This window comes from Heloderma suspectum, chromosome 1 (genome assembly GCF_057233095.1).
Source record: "Heloderma suspectum isolate Gila_16-S chromosome 1, 16-S_ref, whole genome shotgun sequence".
NCBI classification, from domain to species: domain Eukaryota; kingdom Metazoa; phylum Chordata; class Lepidosauria; order Squamata; family Helodermatidae; genus Heloderma; species Heloderma suspectum.
In genome coordinates this window covers 261089929-261108307 of record NC_139458.1, presented here as the reverse complement: position 1 = coordinate 261108307, position 18379 = coordinate 261089929, and the positions used below count along the sequence as shown (strand labels likewise).

General features: G+C 43.7%; 1 protein-coding gene across 3 annotated transcripts in view; it reads left to right on the top strand.

The window, feature by feature from the left end:
- Positions 1-18379, top strand: part of ZC3H13 (zinc finger CCCH-type containing 13) — a 56161-nt gene that overhangs the window by 34149 nt on the left and 3633 nt on the right. For all 3 annotated transcript variants that reach the window (XM_084825883.1, XM_084825873.1, XM_084825864.1), the window contains exons 8-18: positions 330-530; positions 2594-2764; positions 4247-4557; positions 5967-6422; positions 7283-7462; positions 9147-9609; positions 9922-10025; positions 11457-12452; positions 14055-14555; positions 15451-15600; positions 16439-16639. In XM_084825883.1, coding sequence (XP_084682009.1) covers positions 330-530; positions 2594-2764; positions 4247-4557; positions 5967-6422; positions 7283-7462; positions 9147-9609; positions 9922-10025; positions 11457-12452; positions 14055-14555; positions 15451-15600; positions 16439-16639 — 3734 coding nt within the window. The remainder of the gene's footprint in view (positions 1-329; positions 531-2593; positions 2765-4246; positions 4558-5966; positions 6423-7282; positions 7463-9146; positions 9610-9921; positions 10026-11456; positions 12453-14054; positions 14556-15450; positions 15601-16438; positions 16640-18379) is intronic.

Below are 18379 nucleotides of genomic sequence, written 5' to 3'. Positions count from 1 at the left end.
GAGCTGAAGCAAGGCCTAGCCCGCACGGCTATAATTCACAGTGGCAGCACACAGATGAGCTGATTCAGGCAGGGCACTAGAAAAGAGTTGTAGGACACTCATAGCACAAGCTTCATGGGTTGTCTGTGTGCATGCATGAGCTTTTTAGATGAACATGGAGATAGCCAGTGCCATTAGCATGCTGCAATTTCTGGGGTTTGGAGGAGGTTGTAGTGGGGTAGGAGGTTCTGCATTTCCAGACTACTTCGCAGCCTTTTGATGGACTAGGACAAGCTCTTTCTATGTACAAACTAACCCTTTAAATATTTGTTTGCTTATTGGGTTTTAAGGAGTTCAAAAAGCAACCACAATAAAAAGAAAGGTCCTCGTACACCTAGTCCGCCACCACCAATGCAGGAAGAGACTGCACAAGGAAAAAAACATAAGGAAAAACATAAAGTTAAAGAGCGGTTAGAAGAGAAGCCAAGGGAGGTCAAAGAGAGAGGCCGTGACTTTGAAAGACATAATAAGGAGAAAAAAGAGAAGCAGAGGTAATTGCGATATGTCTAATGTTTGTGTATAACTAGTAAATACTTAAGAGTTTACTTACATCCAGCTTGCTATATTTTCAGTCAATGTACATTTTTCATGAACACATACACGCTACAAGTCAGAACTTACTTAGTGCATGTGTTTTTCCATTAAAGTCTGTAAACAATGATTCACAAGACACGATAAGCCACGGTGAGTTGTGAGCCATGTTTGTGTCAGCGTGGCTTATCGTGACATCTGAATTGAGTGTGGATGATTCAGCACTGTTTGGTAACCATGCATAAGCCACCCTGCGGGAGTGGCTTGTTCTCAGGGTGGCATGTCGTGACATGCAAACCTGACAGCATGGCTTGTCAGCGGCTTCTCAGCACAGACTCCTCGCAGTCTTGCCAGTGCCACTTCCAGCCTCCCTTGTCAGTTATGTCTGCCCTTCCAGCAATACAGAATGACACTTGGGAATGTTCTGAATGCATTCACAAGTGTTTTTTTTCGTTTTCTTCTTTGTTGCTGCCTCTCAAGTGCGCAGATGTGTTCATAATTTTTTTTTTTACTATTTTTTCCCAGTGGTTCTCAGGTTCATAATTTTTTTCTTCCCAGTCCTGTGCAAGTCTGCAAGTTTCGGAAATGCACAGATTCACCTGTCTGCTAAGCACAGCCTGCAGTAGTTGCCTTGTCAGTTTCCTTGTAAATTGCATCCAAAAGCTGTCAAGGGAAAACACTGAAGTAATTGCTCCAAAAAAGGTTGGGGGTGGGGGAGCCAGTAAACTCCCTTTTATCAATTTCATCCTCCACTACATCTTTAACTCACATTTGTCAGTTTCCTCTCCTCGCTTCAGTGCTTCCCTTGACCTTAAAATCCGAAAGCAGTGGCTGAACAAGACAGAGCTATTGGGGTGAGCGCAAGTAATTACTGCAGGAGTATGGGTGTACTTACTGCACAAATGGTTTGGGGGGTTTTATTATGATTTTTCTGTCATTTGCAAGTGCGAGAAAGAACCTGAACCCATTTGTGTACTTCCGAAACACCCAAAATGTTTTTTTAACAGTTGCGAATGGAAAAATGCCCAGAAAAGGGGTAGCGATCGGAGCAGGACAGGAAACCAGAAACGTTTTCCTTTGTAAGGACAAGGATACAAGAGGGGTTGTGCCGCAAAAGACTCTGGGATAAGTGCACGGAGCAGGCAGGAAGACTAAGGGGGAAACAAGCCATGGCAAGCCCCAGAAGGCCTGATCATCTGTCAGGAGTAATGTGGGTTAGTAAGTGAACAGCTCACCCACATTGGCTTACTTTCAGGGTGGCTTATTGTGACATGCAAACTGACCCACTGTCTGAGTGATCAGAAATGAATGGCAATCTTAGGCAGGATTTCCCTTAGTTAAGTGGTGGACCTTTATAGCCCAAATGACATTTCCAGTTCCCCTCTCTTTGTTTTCTGTCTTGTGGGAATTGAGCTCCATTAAGGTCCTAAGACAAGCTGAGGGTGAAATCCAACGTCATGTGGGTGGGCTTCTACTCACACAATGGGACTTCCCCTCTCCTCTGCTCAGTCCCCTGCACCCCCCACCCCCCAGTATCTGCTCCAACCTTCCAGAGCAGATCTTGAAGGTGCATGGGTGGCTGCAGGATCGAGGGGGAATTATTCCCCTCTATGTTCTCCGGATGGAAGCCACTCCATCACTGGAATGGGCTAATTGGATCCAACCATGAGAGAGCACCCAAACTTCCAGAGCTTGGTCAGATCACTGATGGCACTAAACCTTGAGTGACCTCCCCCCTGCCCCCCCCACCCATACTTGTTAAAACGGGGGGGGGGGAATTATGATCTGGAGGACCTTACAGGGCAAACATATGCAGGAGATAAAAAGCAAGTTATCTATTGCCACCCTTACATACATGCCAGGTTCAGCGGTTTTCACCAGTGCATTATCCAAAGACTGCAGAAAGAACTGAAAGGCAGCAAATTTATTTCTAGGTGAAGACATGTTGACCGAAACCACAAGCACTGTTGCCATGACATCATTGGTGATACCACGTACCTATTGCTATTTGTATATTCCTCAGAGATCCCTCAGAAGGTTCCCATAGACAAAGGCGTTCACCTAGTCTAGAAGACCATTCTGGAAGTAATTCTTCTCTTTCAAGAGAATATTCTCCTAGCACAAGAAGAAGGCAGACATCTTGGGCTCCAGCGAAGTCCAGCGGCCATAAACATTCTTTTTCACCATCTTGCAGGTAGAATAATTACGTATAAATTTTATGTTTTTATGTGTTCTTTATTTTAGGCCTCATTCATTTACAAGAGTATCAGAAAGATTAGCATACTTTCACTGCATCCAGCAAGCTGAAATGTGTTTCACATTTAGCTCAAGACACTCTAGTTAATAGATTTTACATCTACTCCAAACCTGGGACATGTTTACCGCATAACAGGGATAGCACTTGACAAGTTGAGTCAGGTCACGCATAAGATGGAATTGTGGGCTGTGGGGAATTCCATTGTATTTTCACATATTTGATCAGGTTTGGACTGCGAGAGTGTGGGGGTGGGGGGAGACTTCATGTTGCAGCATGGGACAGAAATCCTTGCTTGCAGAATGGTAGCTTTATATGCTAGTGTATAAAGGTAATTAGGACTGACTTGTTCATGCAGACACCAAAATTATTACTTCTACAGCATCTAGAAACCTGAGACTTAGAAAACCTGAAACTTAAACATGTAATCCTGATTAGAGATAGTCATAAAGTGACACACACATGTATCTTCCTTAGTATGGGAGACATGAAGTTCGACAAAATGGTTTCGTTACTTCCAACTAACTGGACAGCTGACATTTGGTATGCATCTAGCCCAAGGCATCCCAAATTTACTACCAATTTGTAGTAAAGGCTGGAAACAGTATATCTATATGTGTTATGCTCAAAAATGGCATGTGCAAGTACCCCCTCCCCATCCCAAGAGACCCCCCAGTTGGGCCGCTTTCCACACAAGTACTATGTTTTGGTATGCACATTTGCCCCCAAAGTGATCTGAAGACATTCTCAGTTCTGTTGCTTGAACATAAGCAAGTTCTGACCTTGTAAAGTACCTAGATGGGAATACCATTTGGGAACCATCCATGAGTTGCTCTGAGCCATTGTGAGGAAGAGCCAGAGAATAAGTGTAAACATAATAACCCAAGGCACCTGAACTTCTAGAAAAGTCAGAAAATGGGACATTGTCTCTCTCACTAAGTAGGGGACATGAAATGTATCCCAAAAGTGTTACATTACTTCCACTCTAGATAGGAGGCTGAAATTTGATACCCATGTAAACTGCCCAGGGAAACTGCCCAGAGAATTTTGTTACTGGGCAGTATATAATATTGAAAATAAACATCTCATTTTCAGGTTAACAGCCAAAATCAGGTTAACAGCCAAAATCTTGTACATGCTGTTCTGCAAACTAATTCAGGGCAGAACTCTAGCAGACAAAGTTGCACATGGGGGGCACACTGCGCTATGGGAGTTCTGTTGCCCCCTTGACACATTTGAATTGAATTTGAATTGTTAAATGTGTCAAGGAGGGAATTCCTTGGAAGGAATTCTAGTACCAGCCAGGAATGCATGCCCATGCTTACAGAATGCAAGATACCTGAACGCATCAGACACATAATTTTAGCAAGAGGTCATCAGCTGCAAAGGTCCAATAAGGCTCAAAAATGTCTATGTCTGCAGGTCTGCTTCTCCACCAACTCAGCATCATTCTCCTGTATCTTCAAGACATCACTCTTCTTCATCTCAGTCGGGTTCGTCTATTCAGAGACGCTCTCCTTCACCACGTCACAAAAGAACTCCTTCTCCCTCTTATAAAAGGACAGCTTCCTCACCCCTGGGCCGTTCCTCCTCTCCTTATCCTCACCGAGCTTCACCTTCTCCTCAGCAAAAACAGACCCCCTCGCGACATCGTTCACCGGTCAGAGAGAGAAACCGGCATGATCGGGAGCGGATTTCACAGTCACATGATCGACGCCAGGAAAGGAGGGATGGTATGAATAAGAATAAGAATACAGGCAGTCTTTACATCTGCACCCCACAAGTGTGGTTGTTAAAGTTACAGGAGGCAAGGTCCTCTTTCTCCCAAGAGTTCCTTAACTCATATCTGGAATTGCTGGCTGTAGTATTAACTAAAACATGCAGGAGGCTAACCTCAGGAGGCCCCTTATCAAAAAGTAGCAAACAGAGATAAGGTTGATGATTTATCTCCTGTCCCAGGTGTATGGGTGGAAATCATTATTAAAGCTTGTAGAATAAAAGAGCTTGCTGAGGAAGAATTAACCTGTGGTTGCAAAGGGAAGTTATTCTTCACCACCCTTCTTTGAGAGTGTCAACAAGCATGTCATCAGTTACATCCATGCATCCATCCATCTATCTATCAGCTTTTGATATTATCTCTTTCTCCAAAGGTTCCTCAGGAAACTCAGCAGGCATGGGATAAAAGAAGCATTTATGGACTGGTAACTGGTTAAAGATAGGAAGCTGATGGAACTAAATTATACAGGATGGTGAAATCCTGAACAGCCTGTGGAGAGCTTCAAAATTACTTTTCCAAAATGGGTAGCAGAGTGGTAGAAGGGATGTAGCCTAAGTTCAAAATTATTAACATATTGGTCTAAATTGGCAATCTCAGGGAAGAGATCTTGGGTACCATAACATAAAGCTTGCTCTGAACAGACAGCTCATTGGGTTGGATTGAATGCTGCAGTTTTGCTGGTGGAAGCAGTTCTGTTCACAGAACAAGGAGCGGGTGATTCCCTTTCCCCACCCCATCCTTCAAAACCTGCTCCAGAGGCCTGGGAAACCCTCAAGAGTAGATTTTTAGTCAACATGTGGGGCTACAGTGGGGAGGAGAGAGGGAGAAAGTCCTGTCACACTAGTGAACTTCCACTAGCGTGAGACTGGATCTAACCCATTGCGTTGCTGCAGGATAAAAGAAAAGTCATTGTATGTGGTATGTAGTCTTTTTTATTATTTTTTAAAAAGATTTCCAATATGTTTTTTTCCACAATAGCTTCAAGTTGATTGCATTAGATTAATCATGGGTGGCCCCATCACAAAACATTTGCTTTGGAAACCAGATTCCAGAGGTAGAAACCATTTTCCTGCCTCCAGTCTGTGTCTGGGGCATAAAACAAAATGTGTTTCCAGCCTCCCAAAACAGAGGAGGTGTCCTTGTGACTTTTCAGTTCAAGAATGTAAATGTCTTAAGACTAGCATTGGATGTAGTAAAGAATTATATTTGACTACAGATTCATACCTATGGATGGCCTCCAAAGTCCCTTTAAAAATGTCCTTCCATTTGCATTTTTCCCTGTAGTTTTAATAGACTTCATTTGAATATTAGTACTGTTAATTGTGATAGAATATTTAACTCCAAATACATTCAATTCACTTTCAGAGACTAGAGGAAAAAGGAGAGAGAGAGACAACAGAGAGGATCGTGACTATGACCAAGAACAGAGTACCCCCCGAGATCACAGAGATGATCGAGAATCTCGGGATGGGCGGGATCGAAGGGAAACCAGAGAGAACAGAGAACGCAGGGATCTCAGAGAATCTCGGGACAATCGGGACTCACGGGATACAAGGGGCTGTAGCAGAGACAATAAAGACAGTCGTGACCAGAGGGACCTGCGTTCTGCCCGAGACACTCATGACTACAGAGACAGAGAGTGTCGGGACACCCATAAAAAAGAAGAGCAATATTTGGAGGAAGCACGTAGCTATGGAAGAACCCATGGCAGAGAAGAGAGTTCTCGTGCTGAAACGAGGACAGACTCAAGAAACGAAGCCAGGAACGAGTCCAGAACATCTGGAAGAAGTAGAGGCAGAGGTCCTGAATTATCAGAGAAGGGTATAGTAAATGGAATACTGAATTTATTACTGCATGATTCAGTTCCTAAAGATCTGCTAAATCAACATGGTAGAAATTTCATTAAAATAGAACTGTTTTCTCTAATTGAATCTCCTTTCTTTTTCACAACTGCACCAAATTTAGCCACCATTCTGCTTAATGCATCTGCAATCTGTAGGTATTCCAAAGAGCAATGAAATATTAAGGAGCAGATGAGTAACTGGAAAATTTCTACTTTTTAAATAAATGTGTTTATTTAATTCTCATGTGTTACGAGAATTAATGTTTGACCTTTTTTTTTGCATCACCACTAATTGTAAGGTGTATTGGTTTATTGTTCTTCACTGTTGCAGTGGAAAAGCTTCTAAATAACTCATCTATCCAAATCTCATTAATTTGAAGAATCTGTGGATGGCTTTTGCCTCACTCACAGGGTCCAGTCTTAGCTGGACTAATTGCTCTGCAAGCTCGTAACACTATGTTTCTACAGCGCTCTGCATGTAGAATTCTGTACTTTGGATTTTGAGTTAATCTGCAGAAGGCTGATATGTGGAGGAAAGTGCTTTTAAACAGAAATGGACCAGGGAATCTTCTAGTCCTTTCCAGCTCTATTTATTATCCCTTTTATGGCGGATTTATCACCCTGCAGGCAAGTGACCAAGTTAGGAACACAGTTTTAATTTACCAGGATTAAATGAGTACTGCATATTGGGACAATAGCAGTACTCTTCTGTCTGTATAACCAAAACATTAAAATAATTAGAAATATTGTAGGTTATACAGTTCTTTCACTAATTCTGTAACATTTGAATGTGGCAGCGGAGATCTTTCCATGTTTTCTATATGTATATTTTCATTAGGTAGTCGAGGAACAAGGGGATCTCAGGTTGATGGCCATACTAGTAGTAGCTACCATGACAGCTGGGAATCACGGAGCAATTATCCTGACAGGGATCGCTATGAAAACCGAGAACACACAAGGGATTCTTCCTTTGAAAGAAGACATGGAGAAAGGGACAAGCGTGACAACCGAGAGAGGGGTACGTACTGTCTGATCCTTTCTCAGTTGCTAGCGCAGTAATCAGATACATACAAGGTGAGTCTGTTGACACATCTCAAAAACTAATATATCTGTAAAAGCCAGTTCCTATCCATCCTACTTTAGCATGACAAAGGAAACAAGGCATAGGATGGGACTGTGCAGAAGGGAGCAGATTTGATTCTTACTGGCCCTAGGAGGGATTGTTGGCATATACACACTTATGGAGGAAAGTACAGTTGCATTTAGGGACCACATTGCTGTGAGGGCAAAATCAACCTTTTCTGAGAGGATTCCTACAAGGGCTTTTATCCCCCAGGGGTCCTTAACATATTCAAGTTCTCCCTCCACACAAACCCCTCCTGTCATAATGATGGGCATTTAGCTAATAAAAGAATAGGCTGTCTTAAGCGGTTTATGGTGTGTGCTGTTGATCTTGAGAGCTTTCTCTGTGCTCTTTCTTTGAACTCAGATTATGGTATTTTATGTTTTGTTTATTTTAAAAAAACATATATATAGCTTTTATTTGGCTGGCAGAATAAAGCTCCCCAGTATGAACAGTAATCTTGGTATAAACCAAGAATTTATTCTGGTGGCCTACTGTTTTTCTGTGGGGTCCCTGCTGAACCATTGTCTTCAAGTGGCAGCTGGGTGTCCCCCACCCTGCATCCTTGTCCCCAAGTACAGCACTTACTTTTGCTGTACCTAGATGAGTCAAAGGCTGCCACTATTTTACACAGGAAAAAGTAAGGAGGTGCTATTTGGGTGGAAGCTAACTTCCCCCTTTATACCCCCTTACACATAATGAAGGAGCAAGCGCCTGATGTTACCTTTGCCCCCCCCCCAGCTCTTCCTTCCTTAGAGCAGTTGATGGCCCTGTAGAGGGGAAGAGGACAGTCCAGCAGGAGCAGGTGTCTAGTTTTCTCTCTCCCTGCCTGCCTCCCTCTCTCTCCTGGTTTCCTTCTTACAGCACAGTTCATGGTTGATGCCCTTGTGGGGTAGGAGGGGATTAGTTTTTTTGTTTTTATGAAAATGGCAAAATGAAAGTATTATCCATGAGCCTCTGTTGAGGGAGAGACGTGATTCCAGGAGGCAACTTCACTCTCACTGCACTCTGCTAATGTTAATTATAAGGGTGTTGACATCCAGTAGTCACTCATGCCAGACTGTGTGAGATCCCTTCAAAAGTGGGCTCTTCTGGTAATCTGGACACCAGGGACTTCCTGAGTTGATCAACTGCAGATATATAGAACTCTGCCTTATACCAGGTGAGATTATTTGCCCATCTAGCCCAGGATTGTCTGCTCTGGCTGGCAGAAACTCTGCAGGGTCTCAGACAGAGAAGCATACCCTTCACCTGCTACCTGCAATCCTTTTGACTGGAGATGCTGAGGACTGAACCTGGGACCTTTTGTGCTGTACCACTGAGCTTTAGTCCCTACCCCATACTTCTTTGGATGCTGAGTTCTTTATAATCATGGATGGGCCGTGACAAAAGTCATCCTCTTCTTAAGCTGTAGGCTGTTGAGCCCACAAGTGATAATTGCCACTGTTGATTCTGGGAAACTCACTGCAGTGGCTTGAAATTAAAGAGAGCGAGTGAATACAAACAGCGAGCAATGAATTGGATGACAAAATGCATCTTTCCAATTCTTCATGGAAATGAAACCCGTTTGTCATTACAGATCAGAGACCAAGCTCACCAATGCGACACCAAGGAAGAAATGATGACCTTGAACGAGATGAAAGACTAGAAGAACGAAGGGTAGATAGGGGTGAAGACAGAAGAGATGAAAGACCCAGGGAGCGGGAGCGGGAAAGAGAGAGAGAAGCTGAACGCGATCGTGCCCGTGAACGAGAACGAGAACGTGAAAGAGAGAGGGATAAGGATAGAGACCGTGAACGGGACAGGGACCATGACAGAGAGAGGGAGAGAGAACGGGAAAGAGAGAGGGAGAGAGAACGGGAAAGAGAACGGGAAAGGGAACGAGAGCGTGAACGAGAGCGGGGGCGAGAAAGAGATAAGGAAAGGGAGCGTCAGAGAGAGTGGGATGACAAAGAGAGAGGAAGAGAAGAACGCAGAGACAAGAGAGACGATGTCCGGGAAGAAAGGACCACAAGAGATAGCCGTGAAGAGAGGAAGTCAAAGTAAGTTTGTTTTTAAAAAGAAAATAAATATTCCGAATGACTCGTTAGGTAGCTTTAGATGTATGCACAGCATGAGTCAGTAAAAGGGGTAAAGACAGTCTAGACAGTCCTGCATGACATCAGTTAATTAGATACGTTCATATGTCATTCAGGAGAAGTTTTTAGGAAAGTGGGAGGAATTCATTGGTATTTCATTGATTTGTATAATGAAATTCAGTTTAGTTCCATTTGTATTTATAGTGGGAAACAAATGTGAGAGTTCTTAGAACTAAGGTGCATAGGGTTTGACTGCATTTTTTTTGTCCAATATAGAAAACGTCACAGAAATGAAAGTAGCCCCAGCCCTCGTAAGTCACCCAAGCGTCGCCGTGACCATTCGCCTGATAGTGATGCCTACAACAGTGGAGATGATCAAAGTAAGTAAAAGCATGTAGGCTCCATGTTAAAATAGGTTAGAAGTAATTACTGCCTTTTTGCTAGCTGAAATAGAAAAGGGTGCATTAAGAAAATGAGCTGTCTGGGGTTTTTTGTGCATGGCTATCTTTCTTGCAGGGTATTCATTTCTTAGATACAGCATTTGTCTTGCATTGCACATTTCATGGTGCCCCCCCCCCCCAAAAAAAATAAATTACAAGAACTTGAAAATATGATGAATGAATTAACACATGCAACCTGTGTTAATTTAACACTGGCTGTGAACCTGTCAGTCTACAGGTCCTCCCTGTCGATTGGCTATGAGATTACAGAAGCTGATAAGCCGGAATTGCCAGAGCATGTGATGCTACATAATACCATCACAGTTTCCCAGATGTTTCAATTCCGCCCCCCCCCGCCCCCCCCCAGTCACTGCAGGTACGTTAGGAAAAGGCCATATCAATAACGAGTCAATTTACAGAAATCTCCCCATGAATCAAGCAGCAAATGCAGACCATAAATAGGTTACATAATAGATGTTCAATGCAGAATGTAATTTAATGAGGAGATGTATGTTTAAATCTGCCTTTTAGCATTTTAAATGTGTGGTCCGTCTAAAGATATCCTAGAATAGTCTGCTTTATTTTATGGATGTGTGTGAATAATTTGCTGGTGTTGTGGACGTTGAGTAGGCCAAGGTGTAATCCAGAGGACTGCACCTCATCGGTGTGCGCATTCAGATGTTGGGGAGAAATTCCCTGTCATCTTCTTCTCCTTCCCCTTCCTCTCCCCCATGGAATTCCAACAGTTGTTTAACAGCTGTGCTTTTAACTTCTATTTATAGATCTTAAAAGGCATTTATAGGATAAGGAAAAGAGAGTATGTGCATACTGATGAGTTTTCCTATGAGTACCTCCCATGTCAAACCTCCAAACTGTTTTTTGGTTTTTTAGTATAGGAGTTTAAGGGCAGTAGCCAGGGCTGGCGGTCTGCCAGCGCCAATCACATTGTGTACTGGGAACAACTGCTAGTGCTTCTTAGTGCAACCCTGGAAACTAGCCCAGATTGGCACTTCTGGAATGAGACATGTCATTGGAGTTTCCTTTCAAGAGTTCTGCTGACATGTCCCATTCCGGAAGCACTAATGTGGGCTAGTTTCCAGGGTTGTGCTATGAAATGCTAGCTTCCCATTGCACTAGGAGTCATTCCTGCTTGCATACAGGCAGCGTTGGAGACTGCCCAATAAATGTAAGTTGCTGCTTCCATGAGGGTAACTGACAAGGGATTCTTTCTCTAAATATTGGATACGTGCAGGCCACTTTGCTGTGGCCTAAGTGATATAGTCAGGTGAAAGACTTGTGTCATGAAAAATGACATCTGTCATTCATTGTGTCAGAAATGAAGTGTCATGACATGTTTTTCATATTTCATAGACGAAAAACGCAGATTACTGAGTCAGGTTGTCCGACCTCAAGAATCACGCTCACTTAGTCCTACACACCTTTCAGAAGACAAGCAGAGCCGATGGAAAGAGAGTGACCGAAAGCCAGAGAGAAAGGACAGCTCCAGACATTATGAGGAAAGTGACTTCAAAGAGCGAGGTTCTTCTGGGGACAAACAGCGAGAGCAGCGGGAGATCAATGAAAGTTCAAGGAGCAGAGTCCAAGAGACTGTAAGTAATCGGGCTTCTGAAGAACGAGAAGCTGTTGATCACATGCATGAAGATAAGAAAAAAGTGAAAGTGCAGAAAAAGGCAACAAAGAAAAAGAAAGACGATGACATTGGGTTAGAGCGCTATGTCAGTGAGCCAGCCCCAGAGAAGGCCCAAGTCTTTTCTCCCAAGAAAGTTCAGAAAAAGAAAAACACTGATAAGAAGCGTAAGAGATCAAAAGGAGATTCTGAGGCTTCTGATGAAGACAGTGGCCCGCACCTAAAAAAGAAAAAAGGCCCAAGGACACCACCTGTAACCACAAGGGAGGACGTGGTGGAAGCTGTGCCTGAGAAGCCTGTGTTGGCAGAAGTTGCCCCCAAAAGAGAAGACACAACGTTTAGTGACTGGTCAGATGAAGATGTTCCAGAACGTGGAGAGACTATTCTGGAAAGAGGTTCTGAAGAACCCCACAGAAATAGCCACCGCACAAGGGCTGAAAATGTGGAACCTGTTCATGTTGAAGATCCCCCTCCCATCAAACCTGTTGAACAGAAACGCAGCAGCAGCCTTTGTAGCAATCGAAGCCATACCTCAAGTAGACTCCGATCACCCTCCAATGATTCCGCACACCGGAGTGGAGATGACCAGATGGGTTTGAAAAAGATGCTGCATAGCAGCTCTAGTGACAGAGAGAGAAGGTGTCTAGAAATCACTGGAGAGCGGAAATCAAGAATCGATCAATTAAAACGAGGAGTTCCCAGCCGCAGCACCTCTTCAGGTAGTTCTGGTTTCATTGTTCTGCTCATTGTTCTGCTCATGCAAGGTGCCTCCGCCTGACTTTCTCAGATTCCCCACCCCCACACACATTATATCCCAGGCTTTTCTTGAGGGTCTCCCAAGCCCTTATTTGGCTTCCCGTGCAGGAAGGTTGTGGCCCTTTTGTCCAATTGTTTAATACAAGCTGTAGTCTTCAGCATACTAAAGTTTCTCCCTTTGTAGTTAGTCTCCTCATTGATAGCATGCCTTTTGATTGAAGGAGCCATCATGGCAGCTAACAAAGTAATGGCATATTAAACATTAAAATAAATTATATCGCATTTCCTAACCAGGGAACATACCATTCAAGCAGGTATGGGGAACCTCTGGCCCACAGGGCCTCTCTACCCACCCTGCAGCATCTCTTCCTCAGCCCCACCTCCTGCACTGCAATTAGGCTTTTTTAAAAGGTTGCATTGGTACCAGTGGAAGCTTTTTAAAAATCTTAATTGCTGTAGGGGATATTTGGGAGGGTGGTTACAGCTGAGGAGAAGAATGAACCCTCCCTGCCTGCTGTACCCCCCCCCCCAATCTCCCACACATGCTTAAGGCTTTAAAAACACATTCATTGGTGCCACAGAAAGGGCAGGGAAGGGAGGCAGCTGGGGAAGGAGGGGGGAAAAGAGGAGTGGGGAGATTGAGAGTGAGAGCAGGAGGGGAGAGAGAAGGAGTGAGAGGAAGAAGGGGAAGAGAAAAAGATTGAGACGAGGAAGAGAGAGAAAATGAGGTTGAGTGGGGGAGAGTGAGTATGAGGAAGGTGGAAGGAATGGTGTGTGTGTGTGTGTGGGGAGAGAGAGAGAGAGAGAGAATAGGGGCGGTTCTGAGCAGGCCACCCCTAGCATGTAGCCCCCCACTGATTTTCTCAGAGGGAATATGGCCTTTGCAGTGGGAAAGTTTCTCACCCCTGCACTAGGGACTACATCTCAGTTGCAGCTGTTTGAATCCCTAAGAGTATAACCATCCCCTGTATTCCAAGGGAATGTTGTCACAAACCTACCATATTCTGCTCTTGCTGGTTAGAGACAAGTACCTCCCTTTGACAAAGTGTGGGAAGATGTAAATGTGCAGCTAGATCAGTTGCTTCCAAACCTTCTATGTTCAGGGAACCGTTTCCAGGTTTACGAATTTGCCAAGGGAGTCTTCCCATCTGCTACAGGAGCCTAGGGGATTGTAGGAGGAATATGTTCTAGGGCCAGCCAGATCATATCCTGGTTTGTAAAGCTGTACTTAAATCATACTTTCTCAGTTCAGATGCCATGGGAAACTAGTTCAACAAGCCAAGGTATCGGTGCCAAAGCCAAGCACACAAGGGGAGTAACGAGGGGCAAGAAGGGAGCATGCAGGCACGTGGTTCGTTCTTGGGCCAATAAACCACCGTTTATCAGCCCCAAACTGTGGCATAGGATTTTATGTCCATAGATAACTCCTCTTCTTAAGTTCTACCCTGTTTTTGTTTTGTTTTGTTTAGTTTTGTTTTAATTAAGGGATACCAGTCTGTTTTGATTAATTTAATCATGTATTCCATATGCAGTGTAGTTATGCAGCCTGTTAACACTTTATTCAGATCGACAAGATTCCAGAAGCCACAGCTCAAGAAGAAGTTCTCCTGAATCTGATCGCCAAGGCCATTCCAGATCTGGGTCCTTTGATAGCAGGGAAAGAGCGCAAGACAGAGACAGACATGAGCATGATCGTGAACGGGACCGGGAAAGACGAGATGGGAGGCAGAGAGATTGGGACCGAGATACCGCTAAAGACTGGTTGAGGACCAGAGACCGGGACAGAATTCGGGAACGAGACAGACAGCGAGAAAAACGAAGAGACCTGGACCGTGAGAAGGAGAGGCCAGTTCCTGAGAACCCTGAAAGAGACAGAGGCCTCAATACTTCCTCTCAAACAGAATTATCCAAGCACAACGAAGCAAAACCAGGCAAAGAGCATCAGGAGTTTGAAGTAATCTGCCTGGACTCTACCTCCCTAGAGAAGGAAAGGGTGGATAAAGACTTGGGATGTTTACAAGGCTTTGAAGATGGCATTGAAGCTGAGAAAGTGGAAAACTTAGAAGGTGAAAATGTTGTTGGTTTATTTTTTGCTCTCCTTTAAATACCAGATACCTGAACAGGTTTTCTTGGTGAAGAACTGGTTCATCTTCTCCATATTCAACCATTCTAATCTTGGCCCCATTTCACACATAATCCTAACATTGTCGCTGCTGCCAGGACCCCAAAGGTTGTGGGTGTCTCTAGGAGAGTATGTTTGGTCCTCTTCTTCTATGAGTTCCCCCAGTATAAATTGTATCTCCCCCAAGCTATTAGCTCCAAAGTGGGTTGGCAAGAGAGACAGGAACAGTATCTGTACCTAACCGCAGCTTGCATTAGGGGATTTTTTTCAAGGGAAGGACATAGGAGGCAATGATGAAAGCTGTGTCCCAGAGTATTCTTGTCTTCAAAGCAGCCCCCATTGGACTGCTAACAAAAACGGGAAGATTCTAATTGCATCATGTCTACTTTGGCCCTTAAAATTATAGCAAAAAAGCATATGAAGTGTGGGAAGTGGGAGGTTTCTAGTCAAACTCTTAACCAATCCCTTTTGAAAGACCTGTCCAGATAAATGCTGTCCACCTCACACGGCTCTGTGGTTTGGACCCAAAGGTGCTATCTCTTCAGAACCGGGGTGAGTGGGGGGGAATGTCCCTGATTTTTGCCAATTCTTCCTTCCTCCTGCAGCCCCCTCCCCCCATCACATCCTGTGCCATTCCAGAGAGTCCCCCAAACCTCAGGAGTACCTTTGGGAGAGGGCACAGGAGATTATACTGGGAAATCTCTGTACATGGAACTCTCCTCCCAGAAGTTGGAATCCAAGCCCATGCCTTGAAAAGTCTGCATTTCATTCTTGTTTGAACTGTGGAGCGCAGCAAAGTTTAAATAGGCATGTTTTACCAGTTTTCTCTCTTTCTGTAGGTAGAGATGATGAAGCCAAAATAGATGATATGCAGTCAATCGGATCTGGTGCTGGAGAATATGAGCCAATCAGTGATGATGAACTGGATGAAATTTTGGCAGGTGATGCTGAAAAGAGGGAGGATCAGCAGGATGAGGAGAAGATGCCGGGTAAGCATGACAAGATCCCCTTTTGTCAGGGCTGCGTGTGCTAAAAGAAAGTCAGGCTTTTGTTCCAAGATTACACAGATTCCGTGCCAAGAAAATTTAAACTCTACAGCCTGCATAAATTACACATATTAAATGGTACACTGATTTGGTAATTTTGCTTAATTCCACTTATGCTAGCCATGAGAAGGGAGAAGGCACTTTGCCAGGTGCTGCAGTTTTGCATCCTTACCCCTGAAAAACTTTCACAGTCCACCCTAAGAACAGAATAAAAATCAGATCCTGGTCTATAAGTAGTACTTAAACCACAGCTTCTTGATTTGGACATCCTGGGAAGCTGCATTTTAAGAAACCAAGATATTTCTACCGAAGCCAGACGCATGAGGAGAGGGGCAAGGAGGGAGCCAGCATGAAGGTAACTCTCTTCTTGCTTCTCAGCGAGTAAGAAACTTTTTTAAATTAAGTTTTTATTGGGAAACTTCAACCATACAAAACAAAAAAGAGGAAAAGAAAAAAATTGTAGCTACATAAATGTGAATATATCAATTTCAGTGCATGCCTTTGAAATGTATATAGTCATTATTTTCATCAAGGAAGAAACTTAAAAGACTCTGCTCTTCTCCTCCCTCCTCTTGTGCTAGAAGTATAGCCAGCAATTGCCTCTTAGTACGTTCAGAAATAGACTAAATGGAAATATCATCAAGAATCCACATTCCTAAATTATTTTAATGATTTTGAAATCCATTATATGTTAGTTAACGAAAGACCACCCATTGGGTTCTGCTCTGCCTGGATGTGCCAGTGAGCAGAGTGATGATTCCTTCTTTGTATGTGTTTGCAGATCCCGTGGATGTAATCGATGTGGACTGGTCAAGTCTTATGCCAAAGCAGCCAAAAGAGCCACGAGAACCTGGGGCTGCTCTTTTAAAATTTACTCCGGGTGCTGTAATGTTGAGAGTTGGCATTTCCAAACAACTGGCTGGCCCTCCACTCTTCACCCAAATTAAAGAAACATGCCAGAGAGCACTGGAGAAACCTAAAGGTAATTCATTCATGAACTAGAAGACAGGTTAAGCATTTCACTGATCTTTGTTTTGTTTCTGAGCATGCACCACACTATAGAGGCTGCGTCAAATTGTCTGAAATGTCCACTCATCGGTCTGGTAGCAACATGTCCATCAGTATGAGGAGTGCTGTGCGTGTATATGAGTGTAAGGAGGGCTGTAAGAATCCTGTGGGCTGATGTGTTGAAAAGCTGCGCCTGGACTTCTCTAGGTTTCTTCTCAGAGAGAACTTGGCCACCTAGTGCCAGGGATTGAGGGTGGGATTTGCTCTCATTAGAAAAGTATCCCCTAGTGGAGAACTTTACTTTTCTCTGTTGGAGTGGGGACACCAGTGGGGTGGAGGCCAAACATATGCCTCCTGCTCCTGTCGACTCCAGTAATTAAGAATCAAGCTTTGTGCTCTGCAGCGTTGTGTCTCTTCATCCACCTCTTCTTGATTCCATTTCTTGGTCACACTGGTGAAACATTTAAAATATACGAATGCTAGTAGAGCCTGGTTAGCAATTATAATGCTGTAAATTAGGCTTCCATTCTTCTACCCTATGGTACATGTGGAATGTTTTGTAGGGTTAGGGCTGATTTACATAATCGCTGTCCAGAAATTCTGTACACCTATTCAGGCTTTATCGTCAGCCCCCCCCCCCCCCCCCCCGGATGACATGTGCAGTATAACATGCAACCTGGTGCACATACAGATGCCCAATTCCTGCAGCACTTCCTGCTCAAAAAATGGGAGGGGGGGGTCATGGCCTGAGTCATGCATTAAGTTATCCAATAGATGGTGGTGGAGAGCACACATGGCCAGAGCCCCCACTACATGCCGACAACTTCCAGACAAGTAGGTCCACAAACTGATCCTGACATATACATGAAACAGAAAGTATTACAGTGAGTGACTCAGCAGTTGAGAACCTTATTTTATTTCTGTACGTTTTTGTTGGGTTTTTCAAACTTTTGCCTATAGGGATCAGTTGTTTCAATTAGTCTTGAAATAGAAAACAAATGAATTTATTTCCTATTCCATCGTGTGTGCGTGTGTGTGTGTTCCCTTTAACACTATTGCAATACACCATAGAGTAAAGTTTGCCTTAGCTTGCGTAACTCAGACCCGTAAAAGCTAGCTTGAACAAGGAATTCTTGTTTTGGCACTGCTGAACAATGCTCAGGTTCTGTAAAGCTCTTCAGGAACCATCACTTGAGAATACCTCTGTGTCATCAAAATGGACCAGATGGACGAAAGTCAACAAAAAACTTAAGTGCCTACAGATTTTTATACTGTGTATTTTGGATGCTGTAGAAACAAAAAACTGTTGCAACAGGTAAAATAAAGTCTCCAATTCAGGATGTATTCAGGTGTTTGTGGTTTACAATTACTCCTCTGCACCATTGGGATTGTTGCCTATAGAAAGCAACCTTTTCTTAGAGAAACATTAGCCTGCAGGACATTATCAGAACTCATTTGAAATTCCTTTTTATCTTTCATAATTTTTGGCTTTGTTGCTTTCTGTGTCCATGTGGGAGTGGTATACAAATTAAGTTTAACTCCACCTCATTAGCTAAAGAAAGCAGAAAAGATATTTGATCAGTTCTATGCATCTTCCTCATCACGTTCCCTTCCAGGGTTAGTCTCTTCCCCAGTCATTTTCTTTCCTAAGCTCATGAATATATGTTTACTTCTCTCCCTTAGAGACTACTTTTCTAGCCTTACAACGTTACTT